At 43.4% G+C, this 12,335-nt stretch overlaps 1 protein-coding gene and 1 long non-coding RNA gene across 8 annotated transcripts in view; one reads left to right on the top strand and one right to left on the bottom strand.

Annotated features, from left to right (window-relative positions):
• sema3e (sema domain, immunoglobulin domain (Ig), short basic domain, secreted, (semaphorin) 3E) overlaps window positions 1-12,335 on the top strand; it is a 33,695-nt gene that overhangs the window by 7,725 nt on the left and 13,635 nt on the right. For both annotated transcript variants that reach the window (XM_061822745.1, XM_061822744.1), the window contains exons 2-6: window positions 8,871-9,031; window positions 9,199-9,258; window positions 9,473-9,592; window positions 11,393-11,486; window positions 11,634-11,750. In XM_061822745.1, coding sequence (XP_061678729.1) covers window positions 8,871-9,031; window positions 9,199-9,258; window positions 9,473-9,592; window positions 11,393-11,486; window positions 11,634-11,750 — 552 coding nt within the window. The remainder of the gene's footprint in view (window positions 1-8,870; window positions 9,032-9,198; window positions 9,259-9,472; window positions 9,593-11,392; window positions 11,487-11,633; window positions 11,751-12,335) is intronic.
• The window catches only part of LOC133502210 (uncharacterized), a 186,620-nt gene that overhangs the window by 172,935 nt on the left and 1,350 nt on the right, over window positions 1-12,335 (bottom strand). For all 6 annotated transcript variants that reach the window (XR_009795396.1, XR_009795395.1, XR_009795397.1 and 3 more), the window contains exon 2: window positions 7,488-7,661. This is a non-coding gene — a long non-coding RNA (uncharacterized LOC133502210). The remainder of the gene's footprint in view (window positions 1-7,487; window positions 7,662-12,335) is intronic.

The following is a 12,335-nucleotide window of genomic DNA, read 5'->3' as shown; positions in this document are numbered from 1 at the left end:
AAAAAACAAAACAATAAGGACCGTGGTGTGTCAGATACGACCTCACAGGGTACATATGGGCTTCGAAAAAGATTATGTTGTTGTACCTTCAGGGATGTAATTGCCGGTACCCTCAAATTTGTACTTTTTGGCACTGAAGAGGGTCTGAGCAATAACTCCCGGTTAAGGGACACAAAATGGCTCCACCAAGAACATGAAAACCGACCGTGCTGACGTCACTGCGGCTCTCTTGCGCGTAGTTCGCCTTTATGCTCCAGCGCAACCCGCCCACGCAGTTTTGAAAAAGTGTTGCAGTTCTTCTCCAAGTCAGAGGTTTCGCTACAGCTGCTATTCGCGAGGACGCCACAGGGTGAGATTTCCTCACCACATTTTGGTCATTTCCAATTGCTGTTTTTACTTTCCATCCCGTCACAAGGAACAAAGGAGCAACAATGGCGACCGTGGAAGTGTGCCTTCATGAACAAATAAGCCTAAACGACCAGATGAAACATTTATTGATGCTGCATAATCGATAAAGAAGGTGGGGGCATAAGTCACAGTTTGTGACTAAAACAGGCCAATCGTCGTTAAAATGCTGAACTTTTTTTGACGGGTGCTGCGCTGGTCACGTGATGCAATGCAGGTGTTAGCCTTAGCCCAGCATGATATCAGACAAAATGTACCAATTTTGACCTCACATAATGAAGCATTAGTAGAAAACTACAAGTGACCGACTGCCAGAAACGTCTTCCACATGTACCAGACTTTCCCCACATTCACTTTGTTCCATGGACTTTAAATGGTGACGACGAGTTAAATGCTGCATGCACGTCAAACTTGGATTGGTTAAACTTCAAAATGGCTTGATTTAGAAATGCCATAATACACCGTTTTAAAATGTATTCTTCTACTGATCAAATTGAACAATCATCCCTCCCCCAATATAGCAATTTTTTCATTTTAAACCAGTAATATGCATTTTATTTTCATTTATGAGGGATGCAGTTCGATAGCATACAGCCATGCTACCTTGAGAACGCCCGATCTTGTCAGATCTCGGAAGCTAAGCGGGTTTGGCGCTGGTTACTACTTGGATGGGGGACCGCCTGGGAATACCAGGTCCTGTAAGATTCTCCCTGGCTAAATGCAGATGGGGTTGCGTCAGGAAGAGCATCTGGTGTAAAACTGTGCCAAACAAATATGCATTCATCTAAGATGACACGCTGTGGCGACCCCTAACGGGACAAGCCGAAAGGACAAGAAGAAGAAGAAGGGATGCAGTTCTATCCGAAGAGTGCATACGTTGGGACTGAATGTATATTATAAATTGGGTGTATAGAACTTGAGACAACCAAATGCTAAATGGCTAGCAAGCGCAATTAGCACTACCATGCTAGTATTTAAGATTTAAGGTTAAATAAAAAAATGCTAATTACCATTCCATTCACTTATCAATTCAATTATCATGTTATAGATTAGAAGAATAGAATGCCAATTGTTGTCACTAAACATCATACAACGAGATATATATACATTAAATATGCAACTAAATCTTAAAATCACACATGCTACTTTATTGTTTTTTTGGGCTAAGTTTATCATCAGCACAGTGTGAAATATTGGTTCTGGCACTTTGTTGAAAACATTTAACGTCGCCTTGCAACACATTGTTAGAAATCGAGAGGAACCTAAACGGCGAAGATCGTTGTACTAAAATCCACGTCCTGGCCTGAACGCTGACATTCAGCGCAAGTGACGAGGAGAAGCTGAGATTTGCTTCAACTGTCTTTGAAAAATGTGACAACGATGTGGGTGATGCGCTCCCTCTCTCACCCGCCATGTGGAACCCATCTTAACAAAGTGACATCACCCCACCACCACGTGCACGGGGGGGGATCTTGAGCACAAGGTTGTTTGCGATAAAGGCAACACACCCTAGACCTCCTGACCCCACCCCGCTCCCTGTGGGACACCACAGTAACACTGAAGACCACAAGGACAGCAGACTCATTCCTTCAGTTGGTCTGTTTGCAACCTTTAATAGAGCTGTTTGTCTTTTAGCAGACGTTCAGTTAGTGAGAAAACTCTGCCGGTTTTACTTCTGGTACAAAACACAAGCTTCCAAGTGGATGGAATGACGAGTAAAAGTTTTTTTGATTTTTTTTTTTTTTTTCATGATCTGGTTCGTGCAACTCAAATCCCTCTGCTTAGCGACGTGCGAGTGAAAAAATAGGTCTCACGCTGGCAAACGCATTGTAGTTAGTCTCAGTGTTTCCACGCAGACTCCAGACGAATGCAAATGTTTACCGGGACCGCAGAGCGCCGAATCTATAGCCCGCCACCTCCTTTCACCGTGTATCAGATGAAAGATTCCGCCTCGGGGGCGGGGGAGGCTTTTTCTGCAGGTTTTCCATTTGATGCGTGATCTCGGCCAACGGAGGAACACCCTCCTCCGCCTCCTCTCACATCTGTAGCTAGTGGCAAAGAAAGTCCTGGCTGGCTTTGGATGACAGGAAACAAAAGTTTGAGGAGGAAGAGCAGCGAGACGAGATGCGAAAATCCCCCTCGTTGCCTTTTTATCGGTTCAAGCCGCGGCTACAGCTGCGTAATGACAGGAGACCGACTAGCGTGATTGGAGCTCACACCTGTTGTGCTTTATAATACGCATGCAGTCAGGTTAATCATAGTAATAAGTTAAACCGTTAAAAAAAAACTATTTGGACAGGATTTTTTTTAGAAAGGAAGCATTTATTTTGTATTTGGTTATGCTGGTCTTCGTTCCATAGTTCATTGATATCTTCCTTCCATCCTTCTGACCTCTTTCCTACTTTTCCACCAAATTATTTATCTTGCAATTAGGGCTGTCACAATTAAATCGTTTTCAAATTGATTCTCCCGTGGATAGGTTTCCAATGGCGCCACCTTCTGTGTCATCCAGGTCAGACGACGCAGGTGAAGCGTGAATTTTTTTTTCCCGATCGTTAATTTATCCATTTGGTCTAAGGACTGTGGTGACGTCATTGGAAATCTATCCATTGATAATTCGTTCAATAATTCCCAAAGCCCTTAATCACCAACGTGCATTTTATTCTCATTTATGAGGCATGTCCTTTGATGCTAACTGCATAAGGCTGTCGGTACTGAGTTTATGGTATAGATTTGGTGTACAGAATATGAGACAGCAAAATGCTAAATAGTTAGCTATTGCAATTATGATGAGCATGCTAGTGAATACCGTTTTAGCTAAAAAAAAAAAAAAAAACACTAGCCACCATTCAGCTCATTCATAAATTATGTTATATGCACCTTACCCATCTCACAGTGTCATTTGTTGTATTTGGCAAAGTTTCTAAGCGGTCCAACACTGCGTTCATCTACGATAAATGTCCGTGTGAAACGTGGTTTCCAGGGCAGTCCGGGCTGAGCTCTGAGGCAGACGTTTTTGCGTCAAATTATTTTTGAAGCTGACCTAACTTCACAAATCGATATAGATTTTGTTGGATGTCAATCATAACTGGAAACATTACACATCGAAGGCTGGTAATGGCTCCCTTATATATATATATGTTGTGGGGGGGCAGCTTCCCCAACACTAGACATCTTCACCACCCGGAAATGAAAAAGGGCTCGCTGCATTATCCAAAACTCACCACGTCCATCACACACACTCTTCTATCCGCTTACCTCAGGCAGGAGGCTTCAGAGCATCTGGTGAAGGACCACAAGGCTTAGAACACTTTATTTTCAGAACCTGTCAGACTAATACACTTGAACAATGCTTTGTTGCCCCAACACCAATGATGACAACTTCAATCTAGTTATTTTCCTCCATTATATTTTAGTGTATCGACCATCCTCATTTCCTTACAAAGTTTCTTTGCAATTTTTTTTTTGTCCTTTCCTTGATTGTCAAATAACACCAACCTTCCTTCCTTTGTTAGGGTACCTTTAACTGCCATTTCATTATTCTCGTCTTTCTCTAACTTCCTTTGTTTCCTCTTTTACTTCCATGCCTCCTGTCCTCATTCTTCCTTCCACTTTTCTGCGATTATTTCCTATTCCAATTTCTCAAGGGCAGTTGTCCCTCGTGTTATCAAAAAAGACAAGTGAGACGTGGATTAGCACGCGGCATGCGCGCCGTTTACGTCATCACTTTAAATAGCCGTCAACGTCTGTCATCTAAATAAGTGCTAACAGATTTTCAGTGCGCGTCAAAAATGAGTTCCTTGTTTTGTGAGCCAGACTGACACCCAAGCATCAGAATGGAATGCAGGCTTCGTGCCAAGTTCTGTCGAACTGAGAACCGACCGAGGGGAGATGTGAGTCTGCATGTGTGCTGATTAGATAATTACAGGGAGCATGTATGACTACTCGCACCGCACAGCACCTCGGTCGCTAGCACCTAGCAATTCCAGACCCAATGCTACTCAAACAAACAGTTCTTGTTATTTCAACATGTCTACCTTAATGGCAACAAAGTACTACTCGCACTCACCCACTCCTCTGCGGATACCTAATCCTATTTTAAACAAACGGGGGTGGGATTGTGCACTGATTGAAACGAGAAAATGGGATAAATGCTGCCCGCATCATTTTCTGTGATCACGTTTTGCTAAAATATACAGACGGTAGGAAAGCAAATCCAGCAATTAGCCTCTGCAACCACAGCAGGTAGCAAGACCTCGAACAAAGTTCGACATTGTTGTGGGCCACATAAGTGAACTATTTAGTCTGAGCACAGCACCTCAAGATGATACTTTTCAGTACTTAACGCTTCTAAACTCGTTTTGTGAAAACTTATATGGATTATTGTTCTAGGTCAGCAGAGCAATGTAATGATTTTAAATCACATCTGGCAGATGTGTGAGGCAGCTCCAGTCAAGGTGAAATATGTTGGGGCGCTTTTGCACCTATAGTATAGTTCATGTTCTTGGGGTTCTATATGGTTCTGTCATGAACCTCCGGTGCGGGAGCAAACCCAAATGCAGGACTTCGAGGCAGGGGCATAATGTTCAATGAAGTTTATTCCGGAAAATGGGTAGTCTGACAAGGGAGAGCCACAGAAACGCTAGGCTAGGCTGGATCCAAAACACAGGCAGCAAGGTCTGATGACTATGGGGGAAACTCAAAAACTCAACAGGAAAGGATCAAACAAAAGGGCACAGAATCGCTGTGACTAGGGTTACTCTAACTTACGTGTAGAACCGGAGAGTCCCACAGGCAGTGAATGCAACTCACTAACACAAGGCAACGAACTGGCAAATGCCAGTGACAAAAACTCAAACTTAAATGCTTGCACCTCTTGGCAGTGGCCAAACCTTGCTCATTTTTCAAATTTGAAATCTGATCCAATGTATATCAGACAGTTTGGTAATAAGAGTGCTGAATGTCGGAGAAAAAATTTCTCGTGTGTTATTACATACTTGGCCATTAAACCTGATTCTGATTCTGGGAGTTGGACAATATCAATAAATGGATTGTTTTGCTGTTTTGTTTTTTTTAATCGACATGACTTATTTCTACACAAAATCATCGCTGCTCCCAGCTTCAATGGAAATTCTGCTATAACTTTTTTGGAATCATTTTATTCAAGTTCGTTTCAGCTGTAATAGTGATAATTAGTCTTCGCAACATTTTGTATTATCCTACGCTGTGTTGCGATGTGAACTTCTCACCTCACTCAAAAAAAGCTCCAACAGGGCCGACATTTTTTTGTTTTTTTTGTGTGTAAGTAAAACTGCTCAACATGCACTCCTACAGGAATGGAAGTAATTAAATCCCATTCACTTAGGTCTGGTGTCAGGATTGCCAATTACTTAACTCAAACCCCTTGTTGCCCGTGTAAACCATTCAAAATTTAACACACACCAGGTCACCATTTTTTTTTTTTCCCCCCAACAAGAACACCTGGTTCAGACATTTCCAGAACAATAAACGCTTTTTTTCTTTTTCCTCTTTTGTAGACACAGAGCCGTTGAAACTCACGGGAAGCACACCGGATTCAATATTAACTATTTTTCAATCACTTCGCCCTTAAAGCTTTTGTAAGGGGTTTCCGCCGATTCGAACCCTGGGCTCACGCGGCACATGGCGAGCAGGTTTAGCGGAAAAGCCTGTCGGCTCAATCACGTCGTCAGTCGCACGTTTGTGTGCGTCCACTTGTGTGCATACTGAACACGGGCGCAGATCTCTGCTGAACGTATGCAGTTGGGAGTGTTCTCGCATGTGTATGCTCATTTCCATCCAAAATTTGCAAAAATATCTCAAATAGCCTCTTGGCATAATTTTAAAGAACACCGACAAACATATCTACAACATACATGATCAGCAAAATTGCTTTTGACAGTAAATGATAGACAACTAATTCTTGAGTGTGACTCCAAGTTTGGGAAAACTCTGCTCTACACAAATGCACCAAATATATTTGAACCTTCAGAGAACCTTAAACGCCCCCCCCCCCCGGGAAACTGCAGAGCTGGCATTTTTAGCTGTATAACTGGCAGACTTGATGCACGAGGTGACACACTTAAAGTTTAAGACGGCAAAAGGAAGGCTTGCCACATGGGAGGAAGTGATGAGATTAAAAGAAAGCCCTCCGTTGTTGCTCTCGGCCATTCGTTTGGGAGATGAATTAAAAACACGTGGGACAATATGCGCGCATATGACTCAGACAATCCTATCATACATCTCGGAATTGCGGTGTTTATCTACAAGCGAATGATATCCCTCCCATTTCGGTTTTCGTGAACCACATATAAAAAGGCGATAACAATAAAAGATTAGGTGCAATATAAGATTTTGAAAAATGTTTAAGAGGGAATGCATGTTTACAATGGGCTATACCGTATTTTCCACACTATAAGGCGCACCTGCAGCCTTTAATTTTCTCAAAAGCTGACGGTGCGCCTTATAATCAGGTGCGCCTTATATATAGATCAATATTGAGCCTTTTGCGCAGCCCATCTAACGGATGCATAACGTAACCCCAGCCTCTACTGTTACATCTATTCTATGCACCTTATAACGTGGTGCGCCTTAAATATGGAAAACGTTTTAAAATATGCCATTCATTGGAGGTGCGCCTTATAATGTAGTGCGCCTTATATGTGGAAAAAGTTTTAAAATATGCCATTCATTGGAGTTCCGCCTTATAATGTGGTGCGCCTTATAGCGCGGAAAATACGGTAGTATGTACATCCATCATCACATCCCAAATCTAATCACTTTAATATTCATGTTGTACAAGTGTTTTCCATTATTAAGACTGTACTTTACTGCTGCGCTAGGAGAGATTACTACAAGACTACAGCGTGTTGTGACTTGTGTACAAATTCAAGTTACAGTGCCTGGGTAGGAAGGCAACGCCATCCCAAAAAAGTCCGCAGGGAAGTTGCTTCACAGATAGCTATTATCAATAGTTGTCACAATAAACTCAATTCGGCTTCATCAATAGAGCAACCTGCAGCAGAAGCGACGATATTAAATATTAACCGAGAGCATTTACTCACCGAAACCGCCGTACGGCGATATAATAAAAGACAAAGTCCATCCCTCCTTTATTTCCCTTGAGTTCCTGGTGCAGTCATCCGATGTAACCTGAGCATTTAAAGCCAAAGTGCCGTCCTGCAGGTCGTATTTCCAGGTTTGTATTCCTTTGGGAAGGAAACATCCGCCGGAACATTCTGGAACCGGGACAAGCGAAGAACTTTAAATAGTCAACACACGGACATTTTAATTTCCATAATACCTAAATCATTTTTTGTCCATTTTATATCAGTTTCAGCTCAGTGGCAGAAACTGGTGACATTAATTATAGCTCCAGAATTGAGGTACTTTTAGAATCCATTCGCAACTGCTTGCCTGGTCGAGCTAGCTAAAAATGTGATTGATTAAAATTATGTGATGAGATTCAAAAGAAATCTGTTCAGTCGTGAAAGCCGACATGATTGGATTAAATGCTGGACAAGTGCAGCAAGCGATATGACCACAACTGTGATGGCCAGATGTAGTCTTGTGTAGACTTGAAGCTTTCCATCCATTTGATTATCCTCACAAGGGTCGCGGGAGAGCTGGACCCTATCCGACTTGCCATCGGGCAGGAGGCGGGGTACACCCTGAACTGGTCGCCAGCCGATCGCAGGGCACAGAGACAGACAACCGCACTGACAATCACACAATTTAGAGTCTCTAATTAATGTTGCATGTTTTGGGGATGTAGGACGAAACCAGAGTGCACGGAGAAAACCCACGCAGGCACGGGGAGAGCATGGAAACGCCACACAGGCGGGGCTGGGATTTGAACCCCGCCCTTCAAAACTGCTCTACAGCTGGGCCACCGTGCCACCTAATAGCATGTTTGTGTAAAAACACCAGAAACGAGGTCGCAACTCCAACAATAAATTGGAGAGAGAAAGAGAGAGAAAAAAAATAAAACATGGACTTGGAATAAAGTTGTTAAAAAAAAAAATTAAAAAAAAATTTAAATTTTTCCCCCTCATCTGTACATTATTCACGCAAACAAGTAAACCACTTTCCTCCCCGAAAATTCGGAAAACTTGATAGAGAACGAATTAGTTGGAGGTGTTGAATAACACATTCCAAGAGTAAAACATGAAACACAATCAAAGTATTCAGCACACTCTGACATGCAACCATTTGTAAAAAGGTTAACTAACCAAATCCCTTTTTTAAAATCAGAAGTCTCATAATTATAAATATTTTCCCTTATCTCAAAAAACAAAAAGCGTTGATGTGGTGACTGCACATCAACACGGCAGGGTTAATAAAGCATGTCTAACCTTCGCGCAACATGAAATATAATACAAACTGCCATCATAATCACATTTTGGTTAATCTTCAATGGCTGTCTCGTTTTAATATTATTATGGCAGAACTCTGGCAGCTGAACAGAACCTGGGTGTTCCGGGGCAGCGGAGTGCCTCTCCGGCCCCAGACCGTGCTGCTGGACGAGGGCCACGAGAGGCTTTACGTCGGGGCCAAGAATGCTCTGTTCTCCCTCAGCCTGGACCAGGTCAACGCGCACCACCGAGAGGTAGTCCCGGTCCGAGATAATGAACTCATAAACCCGTCACCTATTTTGATGACACTAAATATACAATATTTTGACCTTAAAACCAGACAGAATGCAAAGTCCTATTTTAGCTAACGTCAGTAATGCTATACAGTTAATTCAATCCATTTTCTCCCCCCCCCCCCTAGATCCAGTGGGCCAGTACTGAAACTCAAATCGAAGAATGCTTGATGAAGGGACGGGAAAAGGTAAGTCGAAAACCACATACGGTACAGTTAGTAAATCACCGCATGCAAAGGCCTCGCGGCGCTCCAATGACCGTGGTTTCACCTGACCTATTGACATCATTGATAATGCAGTAAACGTCTGGCATTTTTCCACGACACGTCCCCCCCCCCCTCCCTCCCCCGATGATGCAATGTCCTCACCCCGGCGATTTATTCCTCCTAATTCTTCCACCAGATGGAGTGTGCAAACTACATCAAGGTCTTGCAGCAGTACAACCAGACCCATCTCTTGGTGTGCGGAACGGCATCTTTTAACCCCATCTGCGCGCTGGTCCATGTGGGACACACGGCCAAGGTGAGTCACCGCAGTGCTGCCAACGCATTGCATATTTCAGCCACGTAATGCCCAATTCATCAAATCCGGTCATTGGAATTCTTTTCCACGCCAAGCCCCAAACAACAAAAAAAAAAATACTTACCGTAATTTCCGGACTATAAGCCGTGAGTTTTTCCCCCACACACTTTCAACCCTGCAGCTTGTGTGGCTAATTCGTGCACTTTTTTCTAAACAGCCGCAAGGGCGCACGGAAAAGGTGAGAGTGAGACCGGTGGAATATATGTGCCGAGGAAGTGATTTTTACCGGTATGTTTTTTTTTTTTTTAACCGGCCCTGTTCCTTGCTAAAAAATTTCTATGGAACATTTCTAAAGAACTTCTAAAGAACTATCGAACATTAGGACCCAAGTATAGAAATTCTATAGAAAAATCACTGGAAAATTTCTGTAGAATAAGTTGTTCTGTACAAATTCTATAGATTTTCTATAGAAAATATTTAGCAGGGTTAGCACTGTGCTACTGTGTTCCTGCCATGTCTCAGTGACTTTTACCGGTATGTTTTTTTTTTTTAACCGGCCCTGTTCCTTGCTAAAAATTTTCTATGGAACATTTCTAAAGAACTTCTAAAGAACTATTGAACATTAGGATCCAAGTATAGAAATTCTATAGAAAAATCACAGGAAAATTTCTATAGAATAAGTTGTTCTGTACAAATTCTATAGATTTTCTATAGAAAATATTTAGCAGGGTTAGCTCTGTGCTAGCGTTAGTGCCACGTCTCAGTGACTTTTACCGGTATAGTTTTTTTTTTTTTTTTTTTTGAACCGGCCCCGTTAGCGCTGTGCTAGCGTGTTGCTGCTGTGTTAGTGCCGCGTGACAGGCACTGTTTAGAAAGAAAAGCTAAAAGGTATATTACTAAAACTCTATGTATCATCTTTCTTTGTAAATAGCCCATGTTTCAATGTGGGCACATGCGACTTTTAATCTGGGGCGGCTTGTGTATGTACAAGATGCTTTTTCCTATAAAAATGTAGTGGGTGAGGCATATAATCAGATGCGCTCTATAGTCTGGAAATTACAGTATTTATTTTCTTTTTCAAGGCATTTACATTAGGCGTCAATTATCCATGGATTTTCACTATTCGCTGTCTAGCCCAATCCTTATCCCCCGCAAAAAGTGTGGGCTAACTACATTCATAAACAAATCTTTTCGAAATGCCAATTTCCAAAAAAAAAAAAACAAAAAGAAGAATCCTATCTCAGTCAGCATCGTGGGGCCATGCGGTTCGCACGTACGCCTCACAGATAGTTGTGGTTTCAAATCTTCGATGCAAAAGTTTGCATGTTCATCTCTGGGGACCCCCTCCCCCTGCTTTCCCCCTCCCCCAAAACACACACAGATCGATGAATTAAAGATGCAAACGTGAGTGAGAGAGCTTTTTTTTTTTCCCCCCCGTCTGGCGAGTGGTGACCCGGAGCCGGCCTTTGTTACATTTGTTCATCTCAGAAGCCAAATTCACAGCACGGCGGGGGTTCCAGCACCTTCCGTATAAATCAACGACAGCCCTGATCCGCCAATGACTGTCGTAAAGCCGCGGGCTGCTCATCGGCGGTTGCATGCGTGCGCCACAAGATCAGTCGCGCACGTGTTGAACTCGTGTACCTGTAAAAACAGCCGGCCTTCATTTTTGGCTCATCCGTCACGTTTCCTTCCCTCAAAGCCAAAATTCCACATTCTTTCACATTCTCCAGCTTTTATTGGTCTGCTTGGATTCTTGAAATTGTGGCGGTTTTTGAGCGCGTTGCTTTGTACTGACAGGACAAACTGTTCGCCCTGCAAGAGGAGAGCGTCGCGAGCGGCAGAGGACGGTGTCCGTTCAACCACAACAGTCCCTGCACCTCCACGCTCGCAGGTGGGGCTAAACTCCCAAATGTGGGGGGGCTTGATCCCAGAGCCACATTCCGGTTGCTTGTTTTTAAAACCACTCAATGCTGCCATCTTGTGGTCTTTCTGTTTTGGATGCATGACAAGCCTGTCGTGCTTGTTTGTTTTATCCCAGGTGGAGAGTTGTATGTCGGCCTCTACACAGACTACTGGGAAAACGACGCTGCCTTATGTCGACTCAACAACCGAACCTACACGCGCACTGAGAGGGATGACAGGCAGCAGCTCAATGGTTAGTTGGTGTGCATCCATCCATCAATCCATCCATTTTCTAAAATGTGGACCGTTCAGGGTCGTGGGGAGCTGGATCCGGTCAAAGCTAGTCACCAGTGCAGCAGGGTATATGTGCAGATATTTAAAGCTCCACTGCCATGCCTATAAACATTCTAAAGTAGATATTGTCATGAAAAAGACATAATATTATTCACTTTGTCGTCTATACGAAAAAAAATAGATATGAGTGGAGAGCGTGTCATCCATAGGCAAAGTTGCAGAAGTCTCATTCGACATCCAAGTGGTGGCCATCAGCAGATGTTAAACCGGGACATTCGCCGTTGAAAACACGTAGCGCCAACTTGCTATGGAACACGGAAGCAATTTTCGAAGATAAGAACATCTCACAATCGATTGAAGTGACCTGGGCAATATTAACTTATCATTTGCGAGCCAAGTTTTGATGATACGCGGATCACTTCTAACTAAGAACAGACTCCCCGACAGAAATGTAGCGTACTCCGGAGGACCCATCCCAGGCGGGGGGGAGCTAGGGGGCGCCCGGACACCGGCGGCCGGAGGGCGGAGAGCCCGGCCAAACCAC

The sequence above is a fragment of the Syngnathoides biaculeatus genome, chromosome 6 (genome assembly GCF_019802595.1).
Source record: "Syngnathoides biaculeatus isolate LvHL_M chromosome 6, ASM1980259v1, whole genome shotgun sequence".
Classification (NCBI taxonomy): Eukaryota; Metazoa; Chordata; class Actinopteri; order Syngnathiformes; family Syngnathidae; genus Syngnathoides; species Syngnathoides biaculeatus.
Note: the sequence above shows the minus strand (reverse complement) of the source record. Positions and strands in the feature narration are given on the sequence as shown.